Source organism: Cavia porcellus, unplaced genomic scaffold (genome assembly GCF_034190915.1).
Source record: "Cavia porcellus strain 051 isolate PalLab524CR breed Dunkin Hartley unplaced genomic scaffold, mCavPor4.1 scaffold_28, whole genome shotgun sequence".
In the NCBI taxonomy this organism is placed as follows: domain Eukaryota; kingdom Metazoa; phylum Chordata; class Mammalia; order Rodentia; family Caviidae; genus Cavia; species Cavia porcellus.
In genome coordinates, this window is record NW_026947511.1 from 35,172,947 (window position 1) to 35,194,154 (window position 21,208).

The 21,208-nt window shown below is 48.8% G+C and overlaps 2 protein-coding genes across 4 annotated transcripts in view; one reads left to right on the forward strand and one right to left on the reverse strand.

The window, feature by feature from the left end:
- Polr3a (RNA polymerase III subunit A) overlaps nucleotides 1-9,488 on the reverse strand; it is a 38,573-nt gene extending 29,085 nt beyond the window's left edge. Inside the window, exons 1-9 of the mRNA XM_003473812.5 lie at nucleotides 9,328-9,488; nucleotides 5,588-5,723; nucleotides 5,303-5,440; nucleotides 4,878-5,049; nucleotides 4,586-4,740; nucleotides 3,582-3,821; nucleotides 3,311-3,473; nucleotides 2,953-3,089; nucleotides 1,331-1,434 (exon numbers count right to left, since the gene is read on the reverse strand). Of these exons, the coding sequence (XP_003473860.1) occupies nucleotides 1,331-1,434; nucleotides 2,953-3,089; nucleotides 3,311-3,473; nucleotides 3,582-3,821; nucleotides 4,586-4,740; nucleotides 4,878-5,049; nucleotides 5,303-5,440; nucleotides 5,588-5,723; nucleotides 9,328-9,371 (1,289 nt within the window). The 5' untranslated portion in view covers nucleotides 9,372-9,488. The remainder of the gene's footprint in view (nucleotides 1-1,330; nucleotides 1,435-2,952; nucleotides 3,090-3,310; nucleotides 3,474-3,581; nucleotides 3,822-4,585; nucleotides 4,741-4,877; nucleotides 5,050-5,302; nucleotides 5,441-5,587; nucleotides 5,724-9,327) is intronic.
- Nucleotides 9,489-13,392: 3,904 nt separating this feature from the next.
- Rps24 (ribosomal protein S24) lies at nucleotides 13,393-20,737 on the forward strand. Of its 3 annotated transcripts, XM_003473814.5 has the most exons (7): nucleotides 13,393-13,492; nucleotides 15,700-15,765; nucleotides 15,849-16,058; nucleotides 17,424-17,534; nucleotides 18,130-18,147; nucleotides 20,259-20,280; nucleotides 20,660-20,737. In XM_003473814.5, the coding sequence occupies exons 1-5, from the start codon at nucleotides 13,490-13,492 to the stop codon at nucleotides 18,133-18,135; spliced, it is 396 nt and encodes a 131-aa protein (XP_003473862.1). In that variant the 5' UTR covers nucleotides 13,393-13,489; the 3' UTR covers nucleotides 18,136-18,147; nucleotides 20,259-20,280; nucleotides 20,660-20,737. The 3 variants fall into 3 exon arrangements, with proteins under 3 accessions (XP_003473862.1, XP_003473861.1, XP_013012229.1); XM_003473813.5 differs by lacking the exon at nucleotides 18,130-18,147; XM_013156775.3 differs by lacking the exons at nucleotides 18,130-18,147; nucleotides 20,259-20,280.
- The last annotated feature ends 471 nt before the right edge of the window (nucleotides 20,738-21,208 follow it).

Consider the following 21,208-nt stretch of genomic DNA (forward strand, 5'->3'; position numbering starts at 1 on the left):
CTGAAGGTACAGTGGGAAAGGTCACCTGAAGTGGGCGCTGTCTCCTCAAAGCTCCCCACCTGCCGAGCAGGGTCCTTCCCAACACTGGCATTCAAGGAACCCAGACTCCTCTGTACTCAGTCATGTGCTACCCCACGTGTTGGGGACACAGCCGCCTGGGCAGCCGACTCCACAGCTGACGGTAAGAACCTCCCCATCTGTAACTGTGGGAATGCGAACCAAAGGGGTCTTGGAGCCACAGAATTAGGCATTAACCAGCTTCTCCCCCAGGGACCCGGGCTGCCAGCTCATCTCGCTGCACCCCTGGCTCACAAGGACGGTGGAGGAAACCTGGATACAGAAAACGACCCGTACTGGCCTATGCCTCTAGGTCCAATTACATTGTTATTAAAAACACTGATGGGAAGGGTTGGGGATGTAGCTTAGTGGTAGAGTGCTTGCCTAGCATGCACAAGGCCCTAAGTTCAAACTCCAATACCACAAAAACAAAAACAAACAAATCAAAGGGAAGAAAAAAAATTTTTTTTTTGAGTCAGTCTTGCTATGTAGTTCAGGCTGGCCTTGAGTTCATTATGTAGCCCAGGCTAGCCTGATACTCACCAAAATCCTCCTGCCTCAGTCTCCTGGGTGCTAGGATTATAGGTGTACACTACCAGGCCCAGTGAGAAGAAAATTTTAAAAAAGACAGAACCACCTAAGGGAAATTTAAAATTAAGCTGTTTTACTGCTGGTCTTTGGCACACAGCTATTACCCTAGCACCTGGGAGACTGAGGCAGGAGGGCTGCCTTGAGTTCAAGGCCAGCCTGAACTACATAGGGAAACTGCCTCAAAAACAAAAACAAGGCCAGAAATATAGGTCAGTGGCACAGTGCCTGCCTGGCAAGCTTGAGGTCTTGAGTCTGATTCCCGGTACCAAAGAAAAAGAAAAAGAAAAAAAATTTACTCAAACTAAACAGTGAGAGAAGTGGGATAGCAAAGTGATGAAAACAGGACATCATGGCAATTTTAATTTTAGGAGTCTAGAATTTAGCACTGAATATACCCAGCCAATTTCTGCTCGGGGGCCAGGTAGTATTTGCATGTAATCTACGCTCAAACAGAGCAAGGAAACCAGGCCCGTGTCATCTGTCGGCCCCAGGTGCGTGGCTCTGAGGTCTGAGCTGGGCCCACGAGGGCTGGGCAGCAAGCGCTGGCCACGAAGCTGCACCTGGGCGCCCCGGACTCCTAAAGGAGCTTCCCACAGCTGCGCTTCCGCTCACGGCTTGCTGCCCGGGCGGCTGAGAGCGCGGGGGGCACTAAGCCCGTGCTGACTATACGGGGAGGTGGCACCTTTTCATCTGCGTGTGTCTCTGCTGGATGAAGTTGGCCCCCGGGTGAACTTCAGGGCCATTTCGAACCAGTTTCCTTAAAAAGTTGATGTTGGCTTTGTTCACCTGTGGGACCACAATGAAAAACACGGTGAGAGGCTTATGGGTTTTTTTGGCACAGGGGCTTGAACTCAGGACCTTACGCTTGCCAAGCAAGCACTTATGCCACTGAGCTAAATCTCCTGTCCTGCTTGTGGGTTTTTATAAGCTGCCAAGTGAATTGGATCCTGGCCTTAGCAGTTTTTCATTCACTGGTACTGGGCATTGAACCCAGAAGCACAAGACTGATGTACATCTCCAGCACTTTTTTATTTTCTGAGACAACGTCTTGCTGAGTTGCTGATTTGCCTAGGCTGGGCTTAAACTTGCAATCCTCCTGCCTCAGCCTCCTAGAGTGCTGGGATCACAGGGGTTCCACCCATGCCTGGGCTTCCTGTGGACATTCAAGGAGAAAAAGGGGAACCAGCTGGCAGCCTGCTGCCTACACTGTCAAGTGAAATATCAGACTGGCACGCGGGAGCCTACATTCAGTCTCCCTGAACTGGAGGCCCAGCCATGCCCCTCCCTGGCCTTTGTTTTCTCATTTGTAACAAGAATAGGCTGGGCTGAGATGCAGGGAGCTTCTAGCACACTGTGTGGCCCTGAGAAAGAAGTGGGGATTTCATGTGTGATTACTTACAAGGGGTTAAAAAGCTGTGACAGTAGCCAGGCATAGTGGTGCATGCCTGTAATCCCAGCACTTGGGAGGCTGAAGTAGGAGGATCACAATGAGTTCACGGCCAGCCTGGGCTACATATTAAGTTCAAAGCCGGTGTGAACTACATAGGGAGACCCTGTCTCAAAACAAAACAAAACAACCAGAAACAAAGTTGTGACAGGAAGCCTAGCACCTTGGTGGATGCCTATGATCCCAGCTACTTGACAGGCTGAAGCAGGAGGACCGCAAACATACTATTTTGTTAAAAACAGATAGGGATATAGTTCAGTGGCACAGGGTCCCTGGATTCAATCTTTAGTATTGAGAAAGAAGAAGTTGCAGCCATGCCCGCCGTGGCCTTGTCCTATAATTTCTTGGACAGCTGCCTGGTGGAGCAGCATTCTCAGAAAAACAACTTGAAACCTGCATATAACTCATCTGAGCAGTCGGCACTGGTTTACCAAGGCACTAAGTGGGAATCTCCGGGGTATAGCTCAGGCCCTGCAGTCATCCTGGTTTCCAGAGAGGGGAAAAGAAGGCCAGGAAGACCATTTCCACTCATGCCTGTGAGCCGAGGACAGGTGCCTCGCCTTTCCGATGCAGGACACTGGCCTTGAAATACTTAGATTCTGGCTCAGTGATTCTAGTTTTAAAAATACCTCACATCAAGCAGGTGAACCAGGAGCTAGGAGTGGTGCTGACCACTGAGTTGCTTTAACAGTAATGTCATACATGCTCCTAAACCAACCGGCAGGACTGACCCTCACATAACCAAACTGCGGCAGGGGTTTACCAGGGACTTACTAGCCCCTGTAACTTGGAATACCAAACTACAGTACAAAAGACCGGGTTTCTAATGAAGACTTGGGCAGCTGCGCGGTCCCTACCTTCTCAGGAAAAGTAAGGATTTTGGCCACGTGAACTGGGACGGCGACCTCGTCGATCCGGAGGTTGGGGTCAGGCGAGATGACTGTCCTGCCGGAGAAATCCACTCTCTTCCCCGAGAGGTTGCCTCTGAACCGCCCTAAACCAGAGCACCGCGTGTCATACACCCCCCCCCCCCATACCTTGTGTGCTGTTTAGGCCCAGGGTGAACGGTGAGCTCAGTAAAGTCTGGGAGCCCCGGGAAGAGACAGCCGGCACTCACCCCCCCAGCAGGGCACCAAGCTAGGCACCAATCCCCGCACTCGGGAGGCTGAGGTAGGGCGGTGGCTGTGAGCAGGCAGCGGCTGCTCGGGAGCCTACCCTGCTTCCCCTTCAGGCGCTGCACGAAGCCGCGGGTCCATTTCTTGGGCGCCATGTTGAGGGGGATCCCCGAGAGCTCACTGTTGATGTAGAGGGCGCACTGCAGCTGCAGGAAGTCCCAGTCCTCCATGATCATCTGGGTCTTGGCACCGGAGATGCGGTGCTGCGGTGGGGAGGGAGCGTGTCGGTGGGGAGGGAGCGTGTCAGTGTGACCTGGGCAGGTGCCGGGCGGGTCAGGCTCGGGGGATCGGGGGCTCAAGGGTGCACCGACCTTCTTAATCACGTCGTTCAGGAAGATGATCTCGGTTAGCTTCATCGTCAGGTCATCCTCGTTGGTGCCGGACTTCAGGTCGCTCACCACGGATGGGCGGATGCACAAGGGCGGCACCAGCAGCCTGGTGAGAATCAGGTCAGAGGGCTTCCCGGCCTCTGGGTTCATGAGCAGCAGGGGCACGTCTTCAGCCGGGATCCTCTTAAACAGGTTCAGAACTATCAAGGGGTTCAAGTTTTCCTACCGGAAGGGGAAGGAGGGGATGCTGGGTTAGTCCACGCACGGCTTTCTGTGCACCTCGACACCAGAGCCCGAGAGCTCAGTGCCCGGCAGGTCGTGCTGGGAGGGCACTGAAAGCCAAAGCCCACGGGCCCTTTGTTCCAACTATGGAGGCCTCTCATGATGAGTGCAAAGGGCGTGATTTCAGAACTGACCATGAAGATTCTGCTATGAGGATAGCAGAATCTACGAGGTGGTAGCCCTCACCTGTAACCCTAGTACTGGGGAGGCAGAGACAGGAGGATTACTACAAGATGGAGGCCAGCCTGGGCTACTTACATGATAAGGTCAAGGCCAGCCTGTACTACACAGTGAAATCCTAACTCAAAATCACCCTTAAACAGCACTTGGGAGGCTGAGGCAGGAAGGTCTTTGTGAGTTTGAATCCAGCCTGGTTTACACAGTGAGTCCAAGTCCAATCTGAACCACATAGTGAGACTCTGTCTCAAAAAAGAGACCAAACAAACAAACCAACCCCTAAAGGCCCCAAAACATAACAGTAACACTTTACAAGTACAATTAAAAATCTGGTATTAAAAAAGCACTAGGGAATAGGGCCTGAGGCTGTAAGCCTAACTACTGGAGAGGCTGAGGCAGGAGGATTCCCGGTTTGCAGCCAGTGGAGTGAGACTGTGTCTTAAACAACATGAAGTGGCCGGGAGGGGGCTGCAGACAGCCTGGCTGCGCTCTCGGGTCCTGGGGCTGAGCAGGTGGCAGCCGCTCACCTGAGCCCTCCCCAGCAGCGGCTCCACCTCCTTGTTATGCTCAATGGCCGTCTCGAAGGACTGCAGGAAGCTGGACACCATGGGGTCCACCACCTTCTTGTTGGTCTTGTACTTCTCGTGGATGATCTTCAGGAGGCCGCACTTCTTCACCGTCCCTGCAGGGGGAGACGGTGGGTGAGGGAGAGGACAGGTTAGCCAGTGGGGTCAGAGTGGGCACCTTGGCCCAGGAAGCGAGAAGAGCCGACCCAGAGTCCCAGGGAAGGAGGGCGAAGGCGGGCGCAGGGCGACACACCGTTGAAGGCCCCGCAGTGGTGGCACACGCTCTTCTTGCGGCACTTGTCCGAGACCTTCTTCCGCAGGCCCCGCTTCTGCAGGTAGGTCAGGCCGGGCCGCTTCAGGTGATCCAGGAACTGCTGCCTCTCCTCCCGGGACAACAGGATGTGGCAGCAGGTTTTGCAGATCATCTTTGAAAGAGGAAGCAGGAGCCAAAGGGTAAGCGACGAGGAAAAGGTCACCCCTTTTCTGCACACCACCCCTTGTCTTTTTGGTTCATCTATGCAGTTCAGGCTGGCCTGGAACTCGCTGTGTAGCCCAGGCTGGCTTTCAATTCGGGGTGCTCCTCCTGCCTCAGCCTCCTGAGTGCTGGGGATTATAGGAACGCGCTATGATATCTAGGTCAGAACCCTACTTCTTACAAATCAAGGACTGTGTGCTTACCTGTAAGACGCCGATGACGGCCCGGAAGTACCCCACATGGAAACATGGCAGCTCCAGGTCAATGTAGCCGTAGTGGCCCAGGCAGTCAGCCAGGTTCTTTCCGCAGGTCTCACATGGTCGGTCCTTCTCACTTGTACCCTTTGGGTGAAAGCACAGGTGGTGACCAACGGAGATCACAGGGCAGGCCAGCCCACCCTCTGCACGGCCAGGGACTCAGCAGGACCACGGGGAGGATGCAGTGCTGGCATCAGAACTGTGCTGTGTGTGGGGTGGGGCGGGGCTCACCATCCTGTGGTCCAGCACCCCATGCAGCAGCGGGGCGTGGCTGTTGTCCTGGCTGTACAGGTTCTTGCTCACCACCTGGATGTGCGCCTGCTGGCGCATCTCCTCTGGGGACTTCATTCCGAAACAGATGTGGCTTCTGCAGCGAGAGAACAAGGCAGCACATCAGAGCCCACTACCAAAAAATGCCGTCCCTCCATCTCCCTCCCCAGTCCCCGCCCCTCTGGAATGAAGCGCACTCACGCCTCTGCTGACATCCCTTGTCCTGCTGGCAAGGCTTCTACTCTCCCTATCAAATGCACGCTGCTCTCCAAGGCCCCACAGGTGACCTGCTCACAGCTGAATCTCACATGAGGTTCCTGTCTTACAGCTGTGTGTGTGGCTTTAGAAATCCACTCCCCGAGGCTGGGGATTTAGCTCAGCGGCATAAGCGCCTGCCTTGTAACCAGGCAGTCGTGAGTTCGATCCTGGTACTGATAAAAAGGAAAAAGACCAAAAAAAAAAAAAAAAAGAAAAAGAAATCCACCCCCCCACACCGTCTTTTTGATCTTACTTATGTAATTCAGGTTGGCCTTGAACTTGTGGAGGTCTCTCTGCCTCAGTCTCCCGGTAGCTAGGATTACGAGCCTAGCTTCCCTCTACCCAATCTGGAAGTCCTTCTTTTGGATCTGGTGACCCTGCACTGAAATCTTCTCCCTCTCTGGTTCCTGCATCTTTAGTCTACCTAGGGCTATGATCCTTCTCGTTCTACCTGCTCCTCCGAAGCCACTGTGTTACTCGGGTTTATACAGGTGCCTGTCAAATCTCTACTGACGAGTCAGCTACTTCTGTCCCCCTGCACACACATCCCCTCCAGACAGCTCTACCTGGATACCTCACAGGAACCCCTACCTTGGCATATGCAAACTCAGCCCCAGTACTTTCTCCCCTGTATCTGTCCCTCCTCATTCTTCCAGTAAAATGGATCTTTGCTGTGTCCTGGGTGCCATGGGTACAGATCAGACACACAGGGAAGATCCCTGCCCACATGGAGCTCATAGCACAGGACAGAAAGACGAACCCAGGCATGGCCAGTTCTGCAGCCCTGGCTTCCTTACCGACCATCTAGCATGGATGGAACATATTTAAGGAGAAACTGCATTCCTGTGAAGAAGTATGAAGCACCAGCTTTCCCGCACCCCTTGCTATTATTCTCTTGGTAAGCAGCAGAACAACAATTTACACACAAGTTACATTGCATCACGTATTTTCAGGAATCTAGGGCCACACAGAGTGGTATATGCCAGTAATCTCAGCATTCAGGAAGCTGAGGCAGGAGGATCCCTGACAGTTTGAGGCCAACCTGGGCTAAACAGAGAGGATCCATACCCAAGTACTCTACCCAAGTACTCTTGCATTTCATTACAGGACACGCGCACCCTTGAACAGGTCTCCTCTTGGAAGGATGATGGTACGCAGAAGGAACAGATGCAGAACAGTTAAAATAATGTGACGTGGTAAGAGTTTAAGGAGATGACTTTACATGGCTGCCAGAAAGCCTCTCTGGAAAATGGGCATTTCCACTAAATTCTAACCTCAAGGGAGCCATCCATAAAGCGAATGGGAGGACGGACATTTCAGGCAGGGAGGATGACTAGGGCCAGGGCCCTAGGGCCCGCACAAGCGTGGCACTGTGATTGTCTGGGAACCAGCCAATGCAGTGGAGCACAGAAAGCTCACAGTATAAGATGAGATCAGCAAGGCACACGGGGGCTGGGTCATGCACAGCCTGGGAACTCTGTAGGAAAGCTAAATTTCAGTGAAATGAACAGCTGTTACAAGAGGCTTTTTATGCTCAAGGTGTCATAGTTTAAGTCTGTTTCTTAAAATACGACTGGGGTTAATCTCACACTTGCCACTGAACTACATCCACACCCTTTTAAATTTTGAGACCGAGTTTCACAAAGTTACCCTGACTATACTCAAAACTGGGATCCTTCTGCCTCAGCCTCTTGAGTAGCTTGGATTACAGGTGTGTGCCACTTCACTGGCTCTGTTTTGCATATTTTTTTGTTCTGTTTTGTTGTTTGGAGACAGGGTCTCACTATGTAGTTCAAGTTAGCTTGGAACTCACAGTGGTCTTCCTGCCTCAACCTCCCAAAGTGCTGTTATTTCAAGCATGTGCCACACACCCAGCTCTGATTTCATTTTAGTCCAATCATTTGGATTTGTAAGACTTTACCCTATCTACAGTAGCTACTTGGGTGGGTGTGAGAAGCAGGGTGCTTACAGAGACCACTTGGAAGGTCACCAAGGCAATAAACCTACTCCAGTCAAAAGCAGCCAAATGTGCCAAAAAGGAATTCTGTCTGTCAATCTCATCTCTCCCTTACTTTCTCTCTATCCATCCATTCTATTTTTCACCAAGCCTCTCAAACACATGTGGATGACTGTCCCACCCTCCTGCAGGGCACCATCATCCCATGCCCAGGTTGGTGCCATGGTCACCATGATCTCTCTACCTGAATTCTTTCCCTGATGAATCAAAATAGATCTTTCAGAAATCTTATCAAGATACTCTATTTATTATTTTAGATTTTTGGAGACAGTCTTGAATTCACTAGGTAGCCCAGGCTGGCCTAAAACTCATGGTGATCCTCCTGCCTCAGGCTTCCAAATGCTGGGCACATGGGTATGCATCACCATACCCCATCTTCTCCCCTGCTTAAAAAGTTTTCGAAGAGCTAGGTGCGGCGGTGCACTCCTGTAATCCCAGCACTTGGGAGGCTGAGGCAGGAGGATTGTTGCGAATTGAAGACCAGCCTGGGCTACAAAGTGAGCCCAAGCCAGCCTGAACCACATAGCAAGACTCTGTTTCAGAAAGACCAAAAAAAAAAAAAAAAAAGAAAGAAAGAAAAAAAAAACCCAAACCAAAACAACAATAAAACAAAAATTCATCGAAGGCTCATCACAGCTTGCAAGATGATCCCTTTGGTTTGAAGCCTCCTGCTTTGTTCTGCCTGGATCTATTAAATGGCCTGAGAACTTCCTCTGATTGCCCTTGTACTATGTGTACCGCACCCAAGGTTGACTTGTCTCCCTTCTCCGATTGCAGGAGGCAGCGAAGGTCGGATTCCCGCGGCATCCTTGGTGCCCAACCTGAGCACAGCGCACGGTACCTCCCTCACTTCCCACTGTGATAATGATGCGTTCACTTTCCACTCAGGAGCAGTGGCCTTGACTCATAAATATGCGCGTTAGCAGAAAGGTAAAACACTCACTCCAGCCAGGGGCAACTCTCTGCTCCCTTCCGAGACCATCTGCCAATTTGGGGCTGGCAACATCCTTCGGATCAGCAAGTCCTGCCTCCGTGCGAGGTGTTTCTTGGAAAAACCCGAATTAGCCCCGGGGGCCGCCCCACATCGCTCCCCTACTGCGGAAAGACTCGCCGAGAGAAAGGGGTCCTCAGTCGAGCGTGGAGGCGCACGCCTGCAACCCCCACCACCTGAGAGGCTGAGGCAGGTGGGCTGCAAGTTCCAGTCCAGCCCGGGCAACTTAGCGAGACCCTGCCCCAAAACAGAAAATCAAAAAAGGGCCGGGGATGCAGCTCAACGGGAAGGCCCTGGGTTCAGCCACCAGCACTGCAAAACAAACCACCGCAACGAAAAGGGCTCTTGGTGTGACTCCAGGATACTTGCGCCCGCATCGCCCAGCCTCAGCACCCTCCCCCGCCTGGCCCTTCAGCTCCTCTCACTCCATCTTACATTTTCTTGGCCACATCTGTCTCTCGGAACTGCTCCTTCACCATTGTGCTGGCTGCCCCGTCGCCCTCCTGAGGACTAGAGCGCAGAAACGAAGTTCTCTGCACCTCGCGGCTGCTGCTGGCAGCCCTTTCAGACAATTGTGGTCTCCCTCGGCCACCGTAGAGCGTCCCACGTGTTTGCTTCCTCTTCCGGGGCGTCTGTCAAGAGCGGCTCTGTGTGCACCGCTTTTGCTCTCTCTTTCTCCATCGCCACCTCGCGGCACCTCTTTGAAACTGCACCGAGGCCTCCACAGTGTTTTAAAATCCCATTTCTGGTCTACTTCTCCAAGACCTTCTTCAGACGGAGGCGAAAAAAAGTAGGCACAACCTTTTGCATCCTGACCTTTAGATGTCTGGAGAGCCAAAAATTGCATCTGGTGGAATTTTTTTTGTATCAGGGATCCAACTCACAATTTTGCGCTTGCCAGGCAGGTGCTTATGCCCCTAAGCTAAATCCCTAGCCCTGCAAAATCTTTATCAATATCAGTATTTTATGAATTAAGAACCTATAACTGTTTAAGAGAAGTTAGGTGCTAAAATCAACCTGCCCAGCAAAGAGAAGACCACTATTTAGTCAAACAAAAAGGAAAAGATGCAGAAAACGGCTGTACACGAGCGCCTCAGTTTGTAAAGTTATTTATGGTGGTGGAGATGGTGGTGATGGTGAATTTAAGGTCTTTTTTTCTTTCTTCTTTTTTTTTCAGACAGGGTTTCACTGTGTAGTTTAGACTGGCCTTGAACTTACTATGTATTTGAGGCTGGCCTCAAACTCAGGGTGTTCTTCCTGCCTCAGCCTCCCAAGTGCTGGGATTACAGGTGTGTGCCAACACACCTGGATTATAGTCTTTTTTAAAACCTAGTATTGAGGGTTAAACTCAGGGTCTTTGCAGTGAACTATATCCACAATCTTTTTTCTTTCTTTCTTCTTTTATTTGGGCAGGATTTTCCAAAACTGCCCAAATTGTACTCAAATTTGTGATTTGTGTCTCAGCTTGAGACAGTGCTATGATTACAAGCATGAAGCATCATGACCAGGTAAATTACATTTTTTTGGTGGGGGGGTTTTGTCTTTTTGAAACAGGGTCTCATTATGTAATTCAGGTTGGTTTTTAGCTCACAGCAATCCTCCTGCCTCAGCCTCTCATATACTGGGATTTCAGGTGTATGCTACTAAGCTTTGCTGGACTTTTTCTTATTCATTGAACTACTTACATAGCATTTACATTCTATGGGGTACTGTAGTTAATCTAGAGATGATTTAAAATACCTATGTGTGAGACAGATTACCTTGTAGCCAACTAGCTGGGTAAGTGGGTGTGACCAGTCAATCATGGAAATCCAGGACTTGGTCATCAAATAGTTCCTAAACACTGTGCCTAGACCAATCAGAAAGTGCCATTTTCAATTCTTCTGGTGCTAAACCAAGCAGGTTTTTGATAGGACAGCCTAGATTTGACATCAATATGAGGAACGGGATATGAAAGACCTCTGCCATTATCCTCTGGTCAGTTAGCTTTCTCAGTGTTCCAATCTCACTCTGCAGAGCATACATCTCTTCCCCCCTCCCCCTCCCCCCTCCCCCCTCTCCCCTTCACCTCCCCTTCCCCCTCCTCCTCCTCCTCTTCAGATAGGATTTCACTACGCAGTTCATGCTGGCCTTGAGCTCACTTTGTAGCCCAGGCTGGCCTCAAACTTGCAGTGATCCTCCTGCGTCAGCCTCTGGGGTGCTGGGATTACAGGTGTGCGCCAGCACACTGGGCTTGCAGAACATACTTCTTTTCTTATCTCTCATAAATATAAGATCTTGCTATATTTTTCATCCATCTTGTCCAGTTCTTTGTTCAGGACCCCAAGAACCTGGAAAATGTTTACTGAGCCCCAGGCCCTGGTGACATGTGGAAGCCAGGTGTGGTGCACATGTTTGTAATCTCAGCTATTTGAGAGGCTGAAGCATAAGAATCACCTGAGCCCCAGGGTTTGTGGCCAGCCTGAGCTTGTCACAAATAATAATAATAATAATAATAATAATAATAATAATGATAGCATATGGGTAGATGTGTATAAATTATAGGCAAATCACACATCATTTCATATAAGGGACTCAAGCATGAAGGGTTCTGTTTTGGGCATATAGTGGATCCAAATCCCTATGGGTTCAGAGACTGACATAGCAGATTAGGGTATAGGAAAACAGCTAGCCAAGTGGGTGTACCAGGAGGCATGTGCCCAAACCGTGCACTGGAACCAATCAGAAAGTGCTGTCTTCTGCCGTGGTAGCACGTCACATGCCTGTAATACCAGCACTGGGGAGGCTGGGGCAGGGGGGTGGCTGCAAGTTTGAGGCCAGCTTGGGCTACATTATGAGTTCAAGGCCATCTGAACTGCACAGTGAGACCCCATTTCAAAAAAAAAAAACATACATGGACACACAGACACACACACACACAAGCGCTGTCTTCAATTCTTTCTTGGACAACTCAAGATAGCTAAACTCTGGTCAGCCTGGGGCCACAAAAGATGGCACCACTGAACTCAGGGTCTCCGTGCTGTCTCTCTCTTTTTTTTTTGCTGTGCTACCTGTATCACAGTGGTCAGCTCTTGCCCCATAGCATGTGTTTTTTTTCTACTTTAAATTGATCTATACTAGCTCTGCAGAGCATGTTTCTTTTCTTACCTTTAGTAAATGTAAAACCTTGCTGACTTTTGTGCTTGCTTTGTGCAGTTCTTTGTTCAAGACAGGAAGCACCTGGAAAGAATCTATAGGAGTCTCCAAGACTAGAGCAAGATTGGGATGAGTGATTTACCCATCACTAGAGCTCAGGAGGAGGTCCTGGATTCAGTACCACCGTGGAACCCTTAGAGATTGTGTGACTTTGGGCAAGTTATTTACCTTCATAAATCCTTCTTTCCTCATCTAGAAAAAAGCTGAGGACTAAGTATTTTTCTTTTTTCTTTTATTTTCTATTTTTTTATTTTTTAAGTACTTTATTTCTTATAGTTGATCAAGTTAAATGGCAAAATAAAGTAATTAGCAGGTAAGGGGCACAAACCACCCACCCAAGGAGAACTGATTTACTATTCTGGAATGCTCAAGCAGCCCTTGGAGCCTGCATCCTCTTCTGGGCTAAACTTTTGAGATTCTCCTGGTATCCCTTAGACCATGGAAATGTATATTTTTTATGTATCTGTTCCTCCTTAAGCCAAACAAATTTTTGGATCATGTGAATACTAGATGTGCACTTCTTTTTTTTTTTATTTTTATTTTTTTAGACGTGCACTTCTTAAGGGCTAACATATGCAGGACAGTACAAATAGTTTATAAACTATTTAGGGCCGGGTGTGGTGGTGCATGCCTATAATCCCAGCACTCGGAAAGCCGAGGCAGGATGATCGCACATCCTGCCCCACCTGATGCCCCACCTGATGGCTTCAGGCCATCCTGGGCTAAATAGACAACCTGTCTGAAAAAAACCCCAGCGAAACAAACAAAAATCTTTTAAATCAGACAATCACCATAAAAATCTTAGATAACATACATATGCATTACAAAACATGCAGTGTGCCCGGTACCGATAAAAACAAAAAACAAAAACATGCAGTGTGGTACACGGGAGACAATAAAGGTTTTCAGTTTCAGCCGCTTCCCTAGTTGTAAGAGCTATTGAAGATGTCTTACGAGCCTATCTACCTCTAGCTGGATGAAAACAGTTTAACTATAATTCAGTCTAGAGAGATTTTTTTTTTTCTGGTACCAAGAATTGAAGCTGTGCTTGCCAGGCAGGCGCTTATGCCACCGAGATATAACCTCCAGCTCAGAGACATTTTGAATAGGAGAAATTCAACCGAAGGAATTGAGCTGAAACGGAACACGTAGGTTCCTGAATTTAGCCTCTGAAACTATTCTGCTTCCCGATTGGCCAGTCCAGCAGCTCAGGGGTGTGGCTAAAGGTCATGGAGGCGGGGTTTTGGGCATTTTCAATCAGGCATTGACGCGGTCGGCCTCCCCGCTGTGGATACGCCCCCACGCTGGCGCCGCTCGGGGTCCTTCCGTGCGCTTTGATACGATTGGCCGAGGGAGAGAGTTTCTCTTTTCCTCCCTGGCTGTCTGAAGATCTGTTGCCATCATGGTGAGTCGCCGCAGACTTGAGCGGTCATCCGCCCCATATACGAGCCATCCTTCGTCCCTGAGTCCCGCCGTCGGAGCTACAACCTCCCGTAGCCCGGCTGCTCTTCTCTGGTTGTGTCTTTTGGGGGTCGGTCGTGTAGGCTCCCAGAGCCGCTGCCGAAAGTTGGGGCTGGCTGGCTGCGCTGTGGCATCGGACACGCCGGGCTTTGGGCTTCAGGGCCTCACAGCCCGGGACTTTTGGGAGCGATTGCCGCGCTGGTCGATCTCATGCAGCGCGGTGGATGGGTGGGAGAAGCTTCGGAGGCGCGTGTCCGCTGCAGCCTCCAGTTGCGATGTGCAGCTTGCAGATGACGGCAGCCCGCGGGTGAAGAAGGAGCCGCCGGCCCTCGGGCGAGTGGTGGCGAGTGGCACCGCATCTAATTGTAAACTAGAACACTTTTGGCCGAATGGATTCTCCTTTCCTGTTGAGGAAACGGAGGTCCCTCAAAGGGATGCCGCTAAAAGGTGGGCTAGCCCAAAGGCGTCTCAGCTCCATCATTAAAGGCTCGATACTTGATTTAACTCACCTTGAAGCTATTTTTGTGCTTATCCTTAGTTTTCAAAAATTAAGTATCTACGGGTTCAGCTACTGAAATGAAAGAACATTTTTTAGCAAGTCACTGGTGACAAAGCCTTTGCCCCCCAAAGTTTGGTAAATTTATTTCTGGTCAACATAAACTTGGCAAACGGCTATCTATCTTGGTACATAAAAGCTGTTGGGTAATTCAGAAAGGAACGTGGTTTTCTTGTAAGGCCTTTGAGGGCTTTTAAGAAAGGTAATGGGTCGTTTCCGGTTTCCGGTTTGTGCAGGATTATAACCAGAGTTCTGAGAGTTAATATTTCTGATTGAGTACAGACATGACTAGGTTGGAGGTGATTTTTGCGCCTAAGGAAACAGTTGGCAAAGTCTGGGGACATTCTAGATCAGCACCACAAAGTAGTAGTGTATAGTGATTGGAGACCAGGTGTGAAATAGACAGCACCCGGCCTCCCCAAGAATTACCCAGATTAAAGTATCAGCAGTGCAGATGTTGGAAAATGAAGTGGGTTCGTGAACAACTATAGGAATCCAAGCAGCCAATTGATAAATTTGAAATTTAATTAGCTGAGCTCAGGATTGCTCCTGTACACATCCCGCTGTTTCAGAGTCCCACCGAGTGGTCCCGAATTGGAAAGTAACAGAGCTTTTAAAACCGAGAACCACAAAACATCCTGTTAGAAATAATTTAGCTAGAATCTTTAATTAATTTTTGGTTGACACCTGTATCCTGCTGCTTTTGTTGAGCAGGTTATTTTTCTGTTGTGAGTACAGCTTGTTCTTTTCTTTTGGAATTGTACTCCAGGTAATTTTCCATTCTCCTGAGTCAAATACAGGGCACCAGATAAATGTGGGCTAAAGATAGCATCAGTTATGCCAAGTTATAACAAAACACTTCCCGAGCAATACCTGAAATTTAGAAAGGGAAGAGATTTACAGATGAACAGAAAACTGGAGTATGGTTTGTTGGTGCTGTGCGAGGCATTTCCTGGGAGGTTGGCACTGTGCAGTGTGTTCAGTGTAGGTGGGAATTTGCCCTTTTCCTCTTCGTTGGAACCTTGCTGTCCATGTCTGGTGGCTTTTGAATATTTCTTTCTTTTTTTTTTGTCTTTTTCTTTTTTATTGGTGCCAGGGATCGAACTCATGACTGCCTGCTTGCAAGGCAGGCGATTATGCCACTGAGCTAAATCCCCAGCCCCAGAATATTTCAAAAGTTTAAGGGCATGAATGTGTGTAATCCCAGCCTTCAGGAAGCTGGGACAGGAAGATATGACCAGTGTGAACTACATAGTGAGAGCGTGTCTCAAAATTGAAGAATTGAAACTGAGGAGTTGCCTTTTCTTGTTTTATCTTTATTTATTCATTTATTTTTTGAGACAGTCTCACTATGTAGTTCAGGATATGTGGAGCCCAGGCTGGCCCTGAACTCAGTGAACCTCCTCCCTCAGCCCCGAGTCCTGGGATTACAGGCATGAGCTGCCTTGCCCAGTGAGTTGCTTTATGAGTATTACTGAATTCTAATTAGCCATCTGGCTATTGACTGTTATGTTAGTATAGTTGTAGGTAGTGGGAAGTTGTAGTGCCAAGCAAAGCCTGAATCCTTTTATTGACCAGTATTCTAACATTTTCAGAATGACACAGTAACCATCCGGACCCGGAAGTTCATGACTAACCGACTCCTCCAGAGGAAGCAAATGGTAAGGAGGGGCGCATCATGCCGTGGTTAACTTATTCTTTGTATTTCATTATAGTTACCACTAAACTTGTTGTCTTCTCTTAGGTTATTGACGTCCTTCACCCTGGGAAAGCAACAGTACCTAAGACAGAAATTCGGGAAAAACTTGCCAAAATGTACAAGACAACCCCAGATGTCATTTTTGTGTTTGGATTCAGAACCCATTTTGGAGGTGGCAAGACAACCGGTTTTGGCATGATTTATGATTCCTTGGATTATGCAAAGAAAAATGAACCCAAACATAGACTTGCAAGAGTAGGTACCTTTGGTTTGTTCAACAGCCACTGCAGGCTTAGGGTTAGTGCCTTGGTGCCGAGGGTGTTGTAGAATGATCAAGACCACAGAGTGTAGGAGACCAACGCGTAGACATCTGAAAACGCAAATGGATTAAAATAATCTTTTTTATCAATTTTTAAAAAATTTTTTTTTATCGATACCAGGGATCCAACTCATGACTGCCTGTGCAAGGCAGGTGCTTATGTTGCTGAGCTAAATCCCCAGCCCCTAAAATACTCTTAATGTATTGTGGAGGTTCAGACTTTGAGACTGGAATTTGAGTGGAGGGCAGTAAAATATAATTTATGGAGATGGGCTGGGGAGCAAATAACAGGCCGAGGTTGGAACAGCAACTTGGTACCAGATCTCTGAGGTCTTTTAATACCAAAAGTGAATTCAGACAGCAGGATTTTGGTCCTGTACTGAGCACCGAGCCCTCGAGTGGATTTCAGCTGTGAACGGGGCCAGCTACTTAGCTTGTAGCTTAGTGGCAGGCGCTCTCTGGGATGTGTCTTTGTCCTGCCCCCTTCATCACCCACATACTTTGCTCCAAGTTACTGGGTTAGTCATGCTGTACATCTGTAAGGGAAACAGGTGTCGTAGGTACTGCACTGTCATCATTGGGGGTCTGGGGAGGCCTGGCTGAGGAGGGATTTGAACATAAGATCCTTATAAAACCCTGGGAATCGTCTGCTGGGCCCCAGGAACTACAGATTTAAGAGTAGAGGGGGCCGGAGGTTTAGCTCAGAGGCGTAAGTGCCTGTCTGGCAAATGCAAAGTCCTGTGTTTGACCCTCTGTGGCCCCCCTCCCCCCCCCCAAAAAAGGAGTAGACAGTGGAAGCTGGGCCTGGTGGCATACTTGTAACCCCAGTGCTCAGCAGACCAAGGTGGAGGATTGTAAGTTAGGGCCAGCTTGGGCTACAGAGTGTGACCCTGTTTAGAAAAACCAAAAAAAGTAGACAGTGGAGATGAGTAGGAATGTAGAGAGGTAGAGTTCTTGGTAAATAAAGGTTTCGTGGCCTCCTAGAGAAGTACTGAAGTGGGAAAAGGCCTCTAAAAGAAAGCCAGTTGGAAGGTGTTTTTTTGGTACGTGGGCTTAAACATGACTTTGCAGGGGGCCACCTTCTCAGGCCCCTCCCCACCATTAGAACTAAGTTTTCTGAGTTGCCCAGGCTGGCCGGAAGCTGAGATCCTCCTGCCACAGCCTCTCAGTGCTGTGATTCCAGACAGGTGGTGTCTTGGAAGTGGGAAAAGTTTGGGCTGCATTTCATAATTCCCAACTTACACAGTTGGGATAATGATGCATAGTGTTACAGATACTGAATGTGCTCTTGTCTCCTGTAGCACGGCCTGTATGAGAAGAAAAAGACCTCAAGAAAACAGCGGAAGGAGCGCAAGAACAGAATGAAGAAAGTCAGGGGCACTGCGAAGGCTAATGTTGGGGCTGGCAAAAAGGTACAGATCGCAGGCGATGCAGGAGGGTCTTAGTTTCTGGAAAGAAGCGGTTGTGTTTTCTTAATAACCTTTCTTAATGTTTCTTCTTTCCCTCTTCTGGATTACAGAAGGTAACGTGCTTGGAGATGCCACCTAGCACAGTAGTGTCCTTGACACCCAGTAGAGTAGCTTGGCCCACCCTTGTCAGTGCGTAGATCAACCAGCACGGGGGCCACACTGGTCAGGGATGTGGTGCGCCTCAGGTGCCTCATGGGAAGGTGCTGACTCCTGATTGGCACAGGCAGCGGGAACAGACTCGTTCCCTGGGGCTATTGGTTTCTCATCATAGACTCTGGTTTCCAAAGCAGTGGGACCAGTGTGGCCCGTGCTTACCTGGCCACTGGAGAGGCACCCTGGACCTTGGGGTTGTGTGTTTCTCCAGTGAGCCCAGACTCCGGTGATTTTAATAATGATAGCAGCTTTTGTATCTGCTTTGCTAGCTAGTTATAAATAGTTGGGTGAAATTAAGGTGCTGGGTTATGAAAACAAATAATCAAGTGTTCTGTAAACTCTTTTTTGCCTTTTTCCTCTACTGTCTTGGATTACTGTTCATCAGAAATGAAGTGTCTGGCAGGTACTGAGATTGTAGCACGGTGTGGGGTTGCAGCGCCTTCACTGAGATTGCTTTGATGCTTTTTGCATGTTGGCTTTGGAGGAGTGTCACACACTTCACCCCATAGTATGATCACTTACAATGCCAGGGCCGAGTTGTGAGGGTACCATATGAGCCAAGCGCACATTTCGTCATGTAGTGTTTGGAAGTTAAAAGGTGCATGTTGAGTGGTGAGGACTCATTGGAAGCAGGTGGGTACCGCAGCCCTTGTCCCTTTCTGCTGTCCTGGGAAACACCATGCCCAGAGTCCCATCCTCTGGAAACGTGGGTGTTAGCTCCTGGGAGGGGCCCTCATCTGCGCAGCACTCTACCCTCTGGAGCTGGGGCACCAGTGGAGTTTTGGGCAGCTGTGGTAAGAAACTGGTTCCTGGATTTCTGCTGGCATCCTCAAAGCTGATGTTTGCCATCTACTTCCATTTCCTTTAGTATGTACCTAAACTCCCACTTTCTGCTCCTCCCCGTCTCCTGCATTTGGAATTGAACCAGGGCCTCATATAGGGTACACAAGTGCTCTACTGTGAAGCCACATTCCTAGCCCTTTCTAGCCCCGCCCCCCCCTTTTTTGGTAGAAAAGTTTTTGTTAGTGGGATATTATATCAGACTGGTAGCACTTTTCCTACAAGCATGTGCTCAGAATGGCCCACCATATTTCAGATGCATCTGTGTAACACATAGATAATGCAAAGTGGTTTATTTGGATAGTTCTCAATGATTTCATTGTGGTGTTCAGGATAACTGGAACAAACATCCAACATCAGATAAATTTTTGCACATTTGAACAGCCTACGTGTGTAACCTGTGAAGTACGCTGAGCCGTGCCATAGGGTTTGAAGCTGCAGAGGCCACTGCCTCTGACTGGCTTTCCTGACTCCTTGCCTGGCGAGGCAGGAATCCCAGCCTGCTTGGACACCGATCACAGAGATGTCCAGAGCACAGGGTTGGCAGTGAGCTGCTCTGCTGGTGAGAGCTACTCTGTAACCAGTTGTGTTCCTCTGCCACAGCCTCGAGTACTGAGATTACTGGTGCTGCACCACCATACGCAGCCAGTAATGTTCATTTTTTTTTTTTTTTTTTTTTTTTGTTTTATTGAGACGGGGTCTTGCTATGCAGTTCAGGCTGGCCTTGAGCTCACTTTGTAGTCCAGGCTGGTCTCGAGCTCGCAACATCCTCCTGCCTCAGCCTCCCGAGTGCTGGGATTACAGGCGTGAGCCACCATGCCCAGCAATATTCCTTTTAATTCAGTTTGGAGTCTTGTTTGTTTTTGAGACAGGATCTCCCACTGAGTAGTCCAGGCTGGGCTTGAATTTACAGGGATCCTCCTGCCTCAGCCTTCAGAGTGCTGGGATTACAGATGTGCGCCACCACACCCAACAAATTCAGTTTGGTTTGATGTTAACATTGATGCTTATTCTTACCTCTTAGGTGTAATGGAGTTGTCTTTTAAGCCTAAGTAGTCTCCTAAATAGGAATTTTAGTCTTTTTACTGCAGTTAATTCTGCTTCTTGGGCTGGGGATTAGCTCAGTGGCACAAGTGCCTCCTGCCTGGCAGGAGTTCAGTCCCTCCTGGTACCAGGAAAAAAAAAAATACTGCTTCTTGATTTCAGTATTAATTTGTACTACTTTGGGCTGTGTTTTTTTGTTTTTTTTTTTTAAAGTATTGAACTGAGCTTTAAAAGGGTTGCCTGACCCTTTTAGAGCTCTTCCACTAGGGCAGGCTTAAACTTGAGCATGTGGGGAGTCTGAGGCCTGAGGTCTGGGTGGAACCAAGGATCCAAGGCCTGGCTGTCACCCAGACCCCGGCAGTGGCCGGGATGGTGGGATGGTCTCTCTGCTGGCACGCCTTGCCACCTCATTAACATCACAACACAGCTAAGATGTGCTCATAACCCGGAGGGGGTGATTCAGTGATTGTGTGTCAGAGAAGTATTCTGGGTGCAGTTATAAAGCACAGAACGGTCATATGAAGGTACCTGATTGCATGCACTTAACTGCAAGGTTATTTTGGAGTTTGGAAAGGGACCATTAACAAACTGTTTCTTTTCCTCTCTTTCCCTTCCCTGCCACTGATTCAGTGAGCTGGAGATTGGAGAACAGGTATAATTCCAGTTCTTAACATAGATGAGTAGATTCCCTGGTTTATGATGCTGTAGTGTAAAAAAATCACGTGAAATAATGTTTGTATGTAGATTTGCAAATGCTCTGAGGAGTGGTAACCTGTTAAAATACTAACAGTGACATGACTGTTTTGTTTAATTGTTTTTAAAACTTAGTAATGTTTAATTTATTTAATTCCTAACTTGAATGTGTTTGTTGTTTCATTTTTGTTTTCTGTTGCTTATGCTGTCTCACAAATGTAACGACCCTAGGTCACTAATGTCTGTTCTGCATGAATGTTGTTCATTTTGGAATTTCTTGAAGACTTGAAAGGATTTCAAGGCAGTTGCTGACTAAACTTCTCCCTCTTGCTTCACAGCCGAAGGAGTAGAGACTGCAGTGCCTGTCTGTGGTGACGCGCCTTTTTCTCGGGAAGATGAATAAACTGTAAAAGCTCCCTGTGTCTGGCTGTGTGGAATCTGTGGGCAGCGGCTTACTGGGGTGTGACCCCCATGCAGGTTTCCCTTGGTGGCTGTGTTCCTGTCCGGCAGGCACTCAGGCTTGGGCGGTGGGGGGGGGTGTTCTTTCCTCTTAACAGCAGGAAGGGGTCCCAGAGCCCAATTTAGTTGTCACTTCAGTTCTTTGAGGGCTTTGCTAGATGACACTGACTGGATCACATCTTTGTTTGCCATGGAGTAATCAGGATCTGTCACCTGTATTACAAGTTTGTATTTAGTGGGCTGTGGGTATCTTTGTGAGTGGGCATTTGAGGGCCGCTATGTTCTGCTGAATAGGTGGGTGTGTGTGTGCTTGGTGGGTGGATAAGTTGTCTGACTCTCGTGACTTCACAGGGTTATGCGTGCCTCTTCATCACATAGGGTTGTAGGATGGCTGTTAGAGGTGTCCATGTGAGCACTTGAGGTATCAG

Bases quoted from the DNA above. Each gene is read 5' to 3' on its own strand.
- Rps24 (XM_013156775.3), top strand. The intron at 15,766-15,848 runs GTAAGGAGGGGC...GTCTTCTCTTAG, and splicing joins TCCTCCAGAGGAAGCAAATG to GTTATTGACGTCCTTCACCC. The intron at 16,059-17,423 runs GTAGGTACCTTT...TGTCTCCTGTAG, and splicing joins CCAAACATAGACTTGCAAGA to CACGGCCTGTATGAGAAGAA.